The following is a 12,327-nucleotide window of genomic DNA, read 5'->3' as shown; positions in this document are numbered from 1 at the left end:
CACGACAGTTGCAACTGCAACCTTGCAGACAGAGGCAGACAGCAGCATCTGCAAAGCCAGAAAGAGAGCACTAGCTGTAAGGAATGGCCAAAGAAGTCAGAGGAAGCAAATCTTCATATATGTCTGCCTGTGACGCTTGTTTAACTCAAGATAAATAGGACGCAACTCTCAGCTAGACATAAATTTTCAGTTTTCTGACTGATTTTCTTCCTGTGATTCTTTGGCAACTCAGCATTTCCAGAATCACCACTAACCTTAGTTCCTAGGGTTAAGAAGGTGTTTAAAAGGAGAGAAAGAATTTATGCTACTGCAAGAGGAGAATCAGTATTACCATGTTTATCTTGTCTCAGTGATCCACCGTGCATACGATAGATCAAGCCTATGGCTATTTCAGTATTCCCTTAATGTTATCAAATAACTCACCAACTGCAAGAACAACCACTGCCATGTAACTTCAACTAGGACCTACCAGAATGACTTTCGTTATAGAAAAATTGTATCTTTATTTCTTTAATTCAGTAAATCTAGTAAATGGAATGTATTTTGTAATAAGTACATCCTCCTCTTATAATCATGTCCTAATCTGAGACCAACAGATTTGTGACTGGATTTATTGAACAGCAGTCCCTTTGAGAATGCCCATGGTTGCTTGCCATTGGGGGGCCCAAGGGACAGGTAAGTTTTTTTAAATGGTATTTTACACACATTTGAAGTTAATTCAGCATAATACTTTGTTCAGGGCTATTAAGTTAAAAACAAAGGACTACCTATATACCAAAGAATAACTTTGTTATTAACAAGAGGTTTGAGCGAGTCATTGCTGTATGGGTGCTTTACAAAGCACCCTGAAGCAGACTGTTAGTGAAAGTTAAGGAACTTCTGAAAAACAAAAGCCAGATATCCCCATGAGCCAATTAGCTACCTTCCATTACTTAAACTAATTACATATGAATACTAAAACATTTCTGCACTGAAGAATGCATCAAGGAGCCAGTCTGAAAAGCAGAAGCAGTTTGTTTTTCACACAGTCTGCTAGCATGTCACCAGAATTCTGTAAGGAACAGACAAAGTAGTTTTCTACTCCTTTTCCTGTGACTTGCAGGTATTAGTGAAAGAAAATGTAGTACTTACAAAAGCAGAGGAAAAGCGTGTCGACACACATTGCATAGACGCTGAAGAATCCATGTGCAACTAGGTAGGAGCCAATAATCACCGTCTACAAAAACCAAACCACAGTGAAACCCCAAATTTAGTTTAGCACCAATGTGGCAGTGTTAACACAAGTCAGAAGCCTAGTCTGCTAAGCAAATCTGGGAGGATTTAATGGCAGCTCTGTAATTCTACCAAGGGTTACTTCTGCTGCAGAAAGGGATCACAGGTTCAAGACACTGTATCCTAACGTGCAGTAACCACTAGTTTTCCAGCTGCCAAACTGGAGCCATTTCAACCCCCAAAAGAGAACATATGCCAAGAATATTCTAAATTCCTTCAAGATTATTCTAAAGGACAACTCATCCTGGAGATGTTCTGCAGTCTAGGGGGGCTATGGAAGTAGGAAGAGATGCATCACCAGTCCCTTCCATTAGGAGCCACACTGTCACCAGTGCCCCACTATCAGCCTTTCCTGTCCGGGAACTATGAGCCAAGCAGATGTGAAACCTAATTTTTCTGAAGGTGCAGAGTCACTGCAGTGTCACTCGGGCCTGAAGGACCCCGAGGACTGGAGTGTAGCCAGCAGCCCTCACTTCAGCAGACAGCGTGCCTCAGAGGCTGACAACAGGGGCTGTTCCCAGACCATCCCGGAGCAGCCTCAGCACCTCAAACTGCCCTCAACATTTGGGAGATTGGACGGTTGCCTTACCAACAATGGTACCCAATAGTAATTTAACGTCGGTGCTTCCTGTGCAAAGACTGGTATTCTCTGTGTGAAGAAAAAGAACGCAAGAACACCTGCAAGAAGCACAGAAGATTATCGATTCCTATGCTAACTCTGATTTCCTAACACCTAAAGAATGGATGAGACAAAACAGACAACAGATCCAAGGTTGGTTTAAATAATAGTTTGTAAACAATAAATTCCTCCATACTAATTATCTGCTGGACCTGTATTCTGACAGAAGAGATATGTAAATGAATCAATTACCATAAAGTTATTCATGGGCCCAGAAAGACTTTAATGAATTGCTTTGCTTCAGCATTCTACTGGATTTAATAGTGAAATTAATAAATAATGATAAACAAAACAATGACAGGGGATAATGAAGACCATTGGGTGGATCTTTTCTAAAATAAAAAAGACAAAAATTCTGCTTCTTTGAATTCTATTGCTTGAAGAAATACTTAATTATTTCAAATTAAACGAAGAAATGGCAAGTGGCTAGTGACAAGCACGACAATAAGATTAGAACAGACCAATGCATCTATAACAAAAATTACCCGAAGAATTCATTCTTGAAGAGGACGAAGACAATAATTAATTTCAGTATTTCATGGTTTACATTTCAGAGAATATGTTTCAAGTCGAATTTGCTACCCTGGTTTGAAAGTCACGCTACAGTAATGACAAAACATTTTAGATCTGGTTTTGGTACTATTTTTTAACTTTTGATGAAAATATAATTCATTACTAATCTTTTAAAGTATACAGAATACAAAATATGGTTATTTGTAAAATAATGTTTTGGAACTCTGTGATAATTTAGAAAAACCATAAGGCAATACTGCCAAATTGAATTTCTGAAGGTGCTTCATTAAAAAAAAAAATGCACTTTTCTGTCACAGAAAAACATGAATATATTTTGATATTTACTGATAATGAAGAAAACCCTATAAGGATGTTACAAATATTCTACTCCTTTTACTATAGCTTATAGCTATAATGGGCTTGAATACAGCGAAGCTTCAGGCCCATCTCCTGCAGACCTGCACCACCTCCCCTTGTTTGCATGCTGTCTGCTACCAGGTAAATCTTATTTGCAATTTTGTTCAGTTCTTATGAAAGGAGAACCGACTGTGGCTGACTTATTGGATGTGAATTTGGTTTGATCCAGCTATGATGCTTTGGCTGCAGAAGTTCTTGCACCAGCAACACATGCAAGAGCAGTAAAAGCAGTGATGGAATGGATACTGCCAACAGCACACCAGGTGTAGGGGTGGAAGGGGAAAAAAAAGGAAAAAAAACATATTTTGGTTCAATCTTGCAAATCCTAGAAACACAGAAAACAGCCTCCTTAATAGTCAGACCAATGAGAACCTCCAGCTGTTCACTAAGCATACATGATATGGTGGGCATACTTGTAGGTACCAGAAAATAGAACATGCTGTTTGCAAAAAATCAATTACCTTACCTACACCACCAGCAACAAGAATTTTCCCCAGGAATAGAAGAAAGTCTGTAACTTTGTCCAGAACTGCAACTCTGTTCAGCAAAGGACAAATGATACATAATTATCACAAACCAGACATTTGTATTCTTTCTCCTTAAATCTACGGATATTTGGCAAAACATGACCAAGAAGCTGTCTTCTGCTGGTTTCACAGGCTGGCAGTACAACAGCACAGAAACACAACACTGAGATGGGCTTTGTTACAGCCTGATCCCACGGGGCAAAAAAGCACTGAACTTCTTGCTGAGTTAGGCCTTAATGCAGCAATACTGCTATAGCACTTGAAGACTGTTTATTGCTCTTGCTGGTTAAAAAATCCCAACAAAACAAAGTATCAAAAGATTTTTATTTCAGCCTTTCTTCTAGGGTCACAAATAAGCCAGCCCAGAAGAGGCAAGTACACACCAAAACAGAAAGTAGTGTTTGTGTAGATTGCTGGTAGGTCTTGTTTTCACTTGGTCCTATCTGACCACATTTCATGACCCCATAACATGCCAGATCTGTGGTACAACACGGAAGGCAGGAGGCCTCGAAGCAGGAAGACGATCACAGACACATGAATGAAGGTAATTGACAGTAAATCTGCAGCCCTCATTGAAAGCAACAAGCAGGGAGTTTCTGCTCGAAATCCCGCCAGCCTGTCTCATCAGAAACTGCAGGTAAATAATGGGATGGAAAATGAGCTTTGTATCATCAGCCTCCTGACAGCGCTGAAGGCTATGGATATGGTAATATACAGCACTGACTACCATGAAAGATAAACATTAAGAAAGAGAACAAATCATCATTAACCTGTCAGAATTCAGAATTAGCAAAATACACAAGACTTAAAAAAAATCTCAGTTTGAAATAATAACATTATGTGCCTGGCTTTTAGCTATTGCTCTTACTGACTAAGAGCCCGAACGACAGCAAGGTGACATTCTGACAGGAAACGAAGGCAACTCCTCTGCTGCTTCCCAGCCCTGCACAGCGCGGACACCACTGCACCCACAGTAACACAGCGCGCTCCGTCCCCCACCTCCGCTCTTCCCTCTTCTTACTGAAGCATCATTTCCATTCTCCTCTTTCAGCCTACCCCTCCATTACTCTCCTCCTCCCGGTCCTTCACTCAACAATTTAAACCACTCAACCAGTTTTACTGTGTCTCTTGCTTGGTAATTAGATTGTCTGCTATTGCATCAACATGGCCTGCTCCTAAGTTATTTTCCCATTATTTCTTGTTCTCATGGTGGTACCGGAAAGGCCAGGAGCAATGAAGAAAAGTACTGATGAGAACAGGGAGTTTGGCAGCAGTCTTGGTAGTGGGGCAAAGGGCCAGGGGAGTTCCCAGCACCAGGGGAGATCTGGTTATGTTAAAGATACTGGTTTTGAAAGCAAAGCACTCTCTCCTCTTTACTGCCACTCACTGACAGCCCATAAGATTTCTGGATTAATCTGAAGACTGGGGTCTTTCTGCTTTCCTTTTGACAGACAGTGAGTGGACCAAAGCTCAAGAAACACACACACAGCGGGTGATGAGCACCCCATTCCTGTATATCTGTAGATCTCCTCCCAAGGGCTCTACTGGTTCCTTGAAGGCACTATTACAATCTAATGGGTGTTTACAAATTTAAAAGAGCAATCGCCACAAAACTGTTAGATTATATCAACTTTGCACAGCTTGCTGTGCTGGACAGCCTGCTGTTACATAGTGAGTCTTAGAAGCGAGGGCCATGTCTGAGGACAGAGCAGCTTACAGTAATATTTGGAGGAGGCATGGGAGAGGCAAGAAGTGTGCCTTCAGAGTGCAACAGCAGGAAATCCTGACATTTCCAAGGACTAGGAGATGGCCCCTTACCTCACCACATTCCGCATGAGCAAAAAGAACGCTTCCTTTGCCGAGGTGCAGAAGTTTTTACCATATATGGCAATCTGCAAAATAATAGTAGCTGTTAAGTATTTTAAATAATTAGGATACCTCCTTGTATGCCAGAATCTTACTGTGTGTAATATGTAGTTCTCTCTAATATGTGGTCTTGAAACTCAGATGAACATAAAGCACTTCCCCCGGTCACCTGTGACCTCTCAATGCTTCCCACCAGGTTGGGACAGAATATTATCTGTCCTTCCCCTTCAGATCACCTGGTGATGAGCATGCCGCCCTTTGTGACCTGCAGGCATTAGACTCAGTACTCTGCCAAGCAGAGCAAATAATGTACTTGCCAAAGGATTTTTCCTCACTTTGCTAGTTATCTGCACTACATTTAAAGTCAGTGGAAAGGGACAGGCACTTGTAGAGCAGAAGTGAGTTGACCCCTGTAGGTATCTCCTTGGACCTGACACTGCCCTCCCTTAAGAAGTCATCAGCAATACCAGTATCAAAGTCAGTGGATTTACATCAGCAGAAAGTAAAACAGCCAAAGCTATTCAGGAACAAAACCATTTCTTCTTCCTGTAATAGTGTCCACAAGGGTAAGATACACTAGAACAGCTCTTAGTTCAGTCAGTTTACCAACTGTAAACAAGATAGTAGAAAAGAATCCTTCCTCTTGAGGATGGCGTTAATTTGAGACATCAATTGCATGAACATGAGTTATAACAGACCCATTACAGCCACCTCCTTTGAGACAAGAAGTCCGTGACAGTACCATTCAATCACTGAAATTGCTTCAAGTCAGAACATCCTAGGCTGACATCTGTGAATGGTTATTTAGGTGAAAATCTGGAATTCCTCTTCTGGACGCTAAGAAGGGCTATTTTAGAGAAATATCACTGCTGCTGCTAGCAGAATTTCTGCTTTTAACTTCCAGGAGGAAATACCTATCACATGCCTTCTGACCTCCTTATTCACATACTGCCTCCAAACATAAGTGTCATCAACATGCAATATGAAACAAGCTAATATTCCTGTTGAAATCAGGATTCCAATTGCTGAATCAGAGAGGGAGTAAACCAGTTGTGCCATCCCTTCCCACTTACTTTGGGGGATGAGGGGGATGGACAAAGACAGGCATGAAAAGAAGCTGAGTTTAGAAGAAGGGAAAAAAAAAAAAAATCTTACTTTTTCATGGTAGAGCCACATGCATTTCCCGAAAACTCCCATAAATCCCATTATTTATTCAGCAGATTCTAGTACTGCTGGCTGTTGACCAACTAGTAGTGGCTAGGGTATTTTAGTGTCCCAGATAGGGGAGACCACATGCAGAGACAGCACATACCATGATGTAGGCATTTCTGTTTATAAATTTTAAGAATTTTTCCAAACACCAGAAACAGCATTTGAGGCAGCAGAGTAGAAATCTAGTGAAGGAGTTCTGTGTACCTGGAAAAAAGGAGAGATTACGTCACACACAGAACTCATGAACAGTCTTCAGAACATAGAAAGCTATTCAGAAGAAAATCTGAAATTGTGACAAAAGCAAAAACACTATTTCTTTTCTTCTAGGTATGGACTCTCTTTCTCAACCAGATTTAGCTCACTACCTTTCAATTAGATCAGGTCCACATCCTGCATGAACTTTGCATTAAGTTCCCAAGGACATAGGCTCAATTCAAGTAAATCAGCACAAATTGAGTGGCTTCAAATGGACCTACAATGGCTAAAAATAATCTGGAATTAATCTCTTTTCATTGCTGAAAAGATATCTTGGGAAAGTAAGGAAGTAATTTACCGAAGATTTTAATAACCTTAGAGCAGATTCACAAATCTCACCTTTCAGTTTGTGATCCAAGTATTCCAGTATTACTCTAATAAGCTGGACAATTGCAAGAATTAAGGCTCCAAATGCCAGCGAACCTGTATGGTATCTAAAACAAAATAAATGACTGTTATGTTGCACCTGTGTGTATATGCACAATTATACACGTATGTGCATGTGTGTGTATATGGAGAGAGAGAGATAATGATAGCTGGAGGAAGGTCCATTACAGACACCAATGGACCTTCATCCTGGTCCACCAGAGGGGAACAGGATGAAGCCCCTGGTGCTGCTGGTGTTTGTGCGAGCGCTCTGTGTGTCTGTCTGTCCATCTGTCTGTCCAGCTGTGTGGGTACGTGTTGTAAACACGCACCTGGGTGTCTGCACCCCCTGAGAAGGAATACCTGCTCAGCCTCTGCCTGGCTGGGCCCGGGGCACAGAGCTGAGCAGCCCTGTCGCTGTGGGGCTACAGGATTCAGCCTCCCCCTAACAACTGCATTTTCCTGATTGTACTGGGTTTGGATGGAATAGAGTTTGTTTTCTTCATGGCAGCTTGCACGGTGCTATGTTTTGGATTTGTGACCAAATCAGCGCTGATAACACACCCACGTTTTAGCTATTGCTGAGTAGTGTCAAGGGCTGTTCTGCTCCTCACCCTGCCCTGCCCGTGAGTGGCAGGGGGTGCATGGGGAGCTGGGGGGGCACAGCCAGGACAGCCGACCCCAAGGGATGTCCCACACCATGTGATGTCGCTCAGTGATAACAGCTGGGGGAAGGAGGAGGAGGAGGGGGATGTCTGGAGTTACGGCATTTGTCTTCCCAAATCACTGTTCTGCGTGAGGGAGCCCAGCTGTCCTGGGGATGGCTGAGCACCCACCTGCCGCGGGAAGCAGGGAATCAATCCCTTGGTTTGCTTTGCTTGCGCACGCAGCTTTGCTTTACCTGTTAAACTGCCTTTATCTCAGCCCTCGCCTCTCTGCACTTTCGCCTTCTGCTTGTCTCCCCCCTCCCGCCGTGGGGGAGTGAGCCAGCGGCTGTGGGGGGCCTGGCTGCCTACCAGGATTAAACCACGACACTGACTTATCATCTTCATCTGATATTCTGAGTCTGGCTTCTCTAGATGTAAAAAGAGCACTTGCTGCATACATGGAAAGGGTCACATCCAGCTCCACAGTCTTACCGTATTGCTCGTCCAAATGAAGAGAAGAGCGGCCACAGTGGAATATCAGCTGGTTTTCGAGAGGCCCAGTAATAAGAGGCAAAGGCACCAGCAAGGGTACACTGACCCAGTGCAATTGCAAAGTTCACCAGCCAGAGAAAGACAAAGGCATTGGCTAACTGGAAGATGAAGATGTACTTATGGTACAGGCTTTCTCCTCCATAAAAAGCAAAAGTACACTGAGCACCCGGACACAGTTTAGTCACATTGGTTGTGTTAAAAGTCTGTACAGAGAGAAAATTAAGCAACACAATGATAAGCAATGAATTCTCTGTACAGAGTCTCTGAAGTTTAGCAGCTTAATACAAATAACATAATTCTGCTTGACGTTTCATTAGCTCATTCAACACTGCACTCCAGTACTATGCAACCTGTTTACATATTTAAGGATTCATATTAATGTCTTATGCAGGTGCTTAGCTTTTAACCATGCAGTTAGCAAACAGCGCTGTTCACAAGCCTGAAACCTCCACAAATGGAATATGAATTTCAGAAATCTACTTTTAAGATACATAAACGTTTCAGTTTCATTAAAGAAAACCTGCTCACACAGAAAAGAAAAACATTATTTGAAAACTGAAGGCCAAATCTGTAGTTCAGGTAAATCACCACAGTTGAACTGAAATCAACTGAGCGATGCCATTTTACACAAGCTGTGGATGTGGTCACAACTTCCCTTCCTATCTTAGAGTATTAAAAAAGGAGTAGTCTTTACCTTGAGTTACTTTTCCCTATTTCTATTGTTCATTTCATGCATTTGCTCAGTTTGGGCATGAAATAAAACCAGTCAATTTCTAATCCTTTTCTTCTTTAGTGTTTAGACATCAGCAGGGTGGGCAATTGTTTGGGATATACTTAACCTCAGTAGTACACTGAAATTTAAACACCCGAAAATAATCCTGATATAACGTATGATAAATACTTCTAGTTTTCAAAAAATACTTAAATTCAACCCCACAGTCAAGTCAAAACATTTGACTGAAGACAAAATTTAAAAAAAAGACAAATATTTTTGGAGCTTCATAAAGGCCATTGCTGTGCCAAAAGAAGCTAAGCCTCTGCTTCAAAACATGGCTGGTTCTTAGGCCAGTTTGAGGCAGAGCTTTCAAAGTCTTCCATTGCCTTTTGAGGACCACTAATTGGAATCCTCATGAATTCAAGAACACCTTTACAAGTAAATGTGTATTTCTGTGTCTTCCTTTCTCCCCCTGAAAATGAGAATGGTTAATATTTACCTGCCTCACAGGACAGTTTAGCAGAAAAATTAGTTTATGTCTGTAAATGGCTTTGAACAAAGTTTTATCTGAACACTAAGTACTATTCGCAGATTTGACACAAGGAATCACTACTCAAAACATGAACGTTTTCTATTAGCATTGCATCTAACAGTGATTAAGAAATGCAATTAGTATAGCTCTCACTATAGGTAAATATTTGTTACACTTACCTCTGGGTCACAAGTCAGGTTTGCATACTTGCACAGTGTTTGATTAGCCATTACTTTATACACAGGTTCTCCTGATGTAGCCAGAAAACTGAATGAAGTATTTTAAGGAGGAATCACAGAACTGTGGGCTTTGAGCAATTTAGGATTCTGCAGTGGGTAACCACCAGCTCTAAAGAACTTGTGAAGATAACAGAAAATCTGCTCTTTCTATGCAGAGATCTCTAGGAAGGGCTGATGACAGGCAAGACTGACTACTCTCATTACTTAGAGAACTAATGCAAACTCCACCCCAGAGCTGTAATAACCTCTGACCAGAATGGGCAAGGGGAATAACCTTGAAAGCTGACTCAGTCTCTCATGCACATCTACCTTTGACAAGGCAGATGATGCAGCAGTTCTTTGACAGTTTGTATTTTGGTGGAAGTAGACACAGAGCATAAGGATAAATTAACATTGTCCTGAACAGCAATAACTGCACGTGAAAGAACAATCCGTTTCCTAAAAACAATTTTCTCCTTTCTGATACGTTGCCAAACCCTTGCTGTTCTGGGAACAAACAGAGAGTGGTTGCTGCTATGCAATTTAGAGAGGATTCAGTGCACTGTATGTTCTCTACTCCTTTCTTATCCTTTTCTGAACAAAACACACCTGGAGGCCAACTCACCCCCAGCTAACTGAAGAGACATCAGGCCTACAGAACATGCAGCACATTAAAGGCCATATTCACTCTTTGCTGAGGGCCCTTTTTTACCCCTTAAAGCCAACCTTATGTAGTACACAGGGCCTTGTATGATCCCCCTGCCTTGGCATGAATTTTAGTCCAGTTCTTTTTAATGAAATTAAACTCACTGTCCAATTGGTACGTCACATGCAAATGTGCAATGAGGAAGAGTGCATCAGTGCAGCAAGTGCTAAGTGACCAAACAGCCCTCTTAACACTGGTTTGGTTAAGGTGAAATAGCAGAGAATTATCTGGTCTCGCAGACCAGAAGACTGCTCCTCCAGAGGCACGCAGACAGAAGGATACACAGCTGTCACAGCCCAGTAGGAAATACAAATTGCAATTAGTATGAAGGTGACGATTGGGTAGAACAATGTAGACATTATATAGCCAATAGCCCTACGAAAGAAACAAAACATATCAGTAAGCTACAACAATTTAAGAAACAAGCTTTTTATCAGTCCTCTTCTAGCATCACCGTTTTTACTTTGAGCTACTTGTTGATAGTCGTAGCATAATCTAGTGCTGGGATCTCAGAATACTGCAGGTTCTTTCTTCAAATGTCTCCACGTCTTCTCTTTGTCATTTCTACCACTCCACATTTACTAGCAGCACCATAACCAACTTTATCAATTTGCCATGTTCAAGCCTGTCTCCTTCTCTGTTACTGCTTCACCGACCCAGCTCTTCCCAGGTCACAGACCCGTTTCAATCACATCTCCCTGCTGACATTACACTTCATTTCCTTGTCCCTCTATGCTCAGCTCTGGTGCTCTTCCTTCAGCTCCTACGCACATGACATGACCTTGTGCTACTTTGTATTTGGGGACCCTGTTCCCAGCCCCTTTCTTGCCTTAAGTACTAACTGTTTTGGGGCAGGGCCATTCAGCTGGTCTTTGTTATGCCAGGACATGCTAACACCTTCCCATGACTATGTGACTTCCCCTGCATGTGCCCTAAGTGAGTGGTGCTCACCTTTGGCTGTTGGCAGGCAGAAAGAAGAACAGCCTTCCACTACTGGCAGCTTAGAGAGCTCCTTTTAACATCAAGGCTGATGTTTTAGAGGCTGACATTTTACTAATACTTCTTGTGGCTAGAATGCAACTAGTGAGCAGGAACTTGAGCACGCAGGTTCCTACTCTGCCAGGGACGACTCCTCTGTAAGCGACTGAGCTGACACAGCCCCTCCGGGTCAATTCACTGCAGCCACCTCAGGGGCAAACACCTTCAGTTTGGGTATCCCACTGGATGTGTCTGCAGAGAGCATGGGTTTTGTTCACTGAAGCTTGCAGGTTGGTTCTCTTTACACTCCTGTCATCTACCTCTTCCTGTTACTCTAAATTTTCTTTCCAGTGACCCTATAAGCTTATCACAAGCCTTTTTGTCTCTTATTATTTCCTACAGTACTTCGCCTATGACTTGTGGCACTTCTGATGCCATTTGTTTCATAGGAGGCAGTTTCCAGAATGTAAAAGGAGACAAATTTACTCAGTTCCTGCTGCTAAACTGGTCAGTGCTGGCAGGGGAGGGGGGAATGCAAGGGAACTGGCATGTGCAATCAAGAGGGTAAGAGCAACACATCAATTTCTGTCTGAGTCCAGAGATGTGACAGCCCATTAAGAGTCACACAGGAGGACACAGCCTTATGCTGTTTCAGAAATGATCACTACGTATTAGCAGTGTTCAGTAGTTAATGGTAGGCCTTGGTTACCCCTAAAACCATGGAGTTACTCCAACAAACTGAGTAACAACTGTTAGTTCTTTCTAACTATGGATTTCAAGTCAGTTATTAGCATTATAACTGTAATATTTCTGAAAGACTAGTTAAAAGATATTGAAAAATGTAATTTGGTTTCCAGCCATTACCAGCTTAT

General features: G+C 42.1%; 1 protein-coding gene across 2 annotated transcripts in view; it reads right to left on the bottom strand.

The window, feature by feature from the left end:
- The window catches only part of SLC44A5 (solute carrier family 44 member 5), an 89,311-nt gene that overhangs the window by 5,626 nt on the left and 71,358 nt on the right, over positions 1-12,327 (bottom strand). For both annotated transcript variants that reach the window (XM_074831722.1, XM_074831723.1), the window contains 9 exons: positions 10,760-10,852; positions 9,733-9,820; positions 8,247-8,509; positions 7,081-7,175; positions 6,587-6,690; positions 5,227-5,300; positions 3,348-3,418; positions 1,862-1,950; positions 1,132-1,216 (listed from right to left, as the gene is read on the bottom strand). In XM_074831722.1, coding sequence (XP_074687823.1) covers positions 1,132-1,216; positions 1,862-1,950; positions 3,348-3,418; positions 5,227-5,300; positions 6,587-6,690; positions 7,081-7,175; positions 8,247-8,509; positions 9,733-9,820; positions 10,760-10,852 — 962 coding nt within the window. The remainder of the gene's footprint in view (positions 1-1,131; positions 1,217-1,861; positions 1,951-3,347; positions 3,419-5,226; positions 5,301-6,586; positions 6,691-7,080; positions 7,176-8,246; positions 8,510-9,732; positions 9,821-10,759; positions 10,853-12,327) is intronic.

Source organism: Strix aluco, chromosome 8 (assembly GCF_031877795.1).
Source record: "Strix aluco isolate bStrAlu1 chromosome 8, bStrAlu1.hap1, whole genome shotgun sequence".
NCBI classification, from domain to species: domain Eukaryota; kingdom Metazoa; phylum Chordata; class Aves; order Strigiformes; family Strigidae; genus Strix; species Strix aluco.
This window is presented reverse-complemented; position numbering and strand designations above follow the sequence as displayed.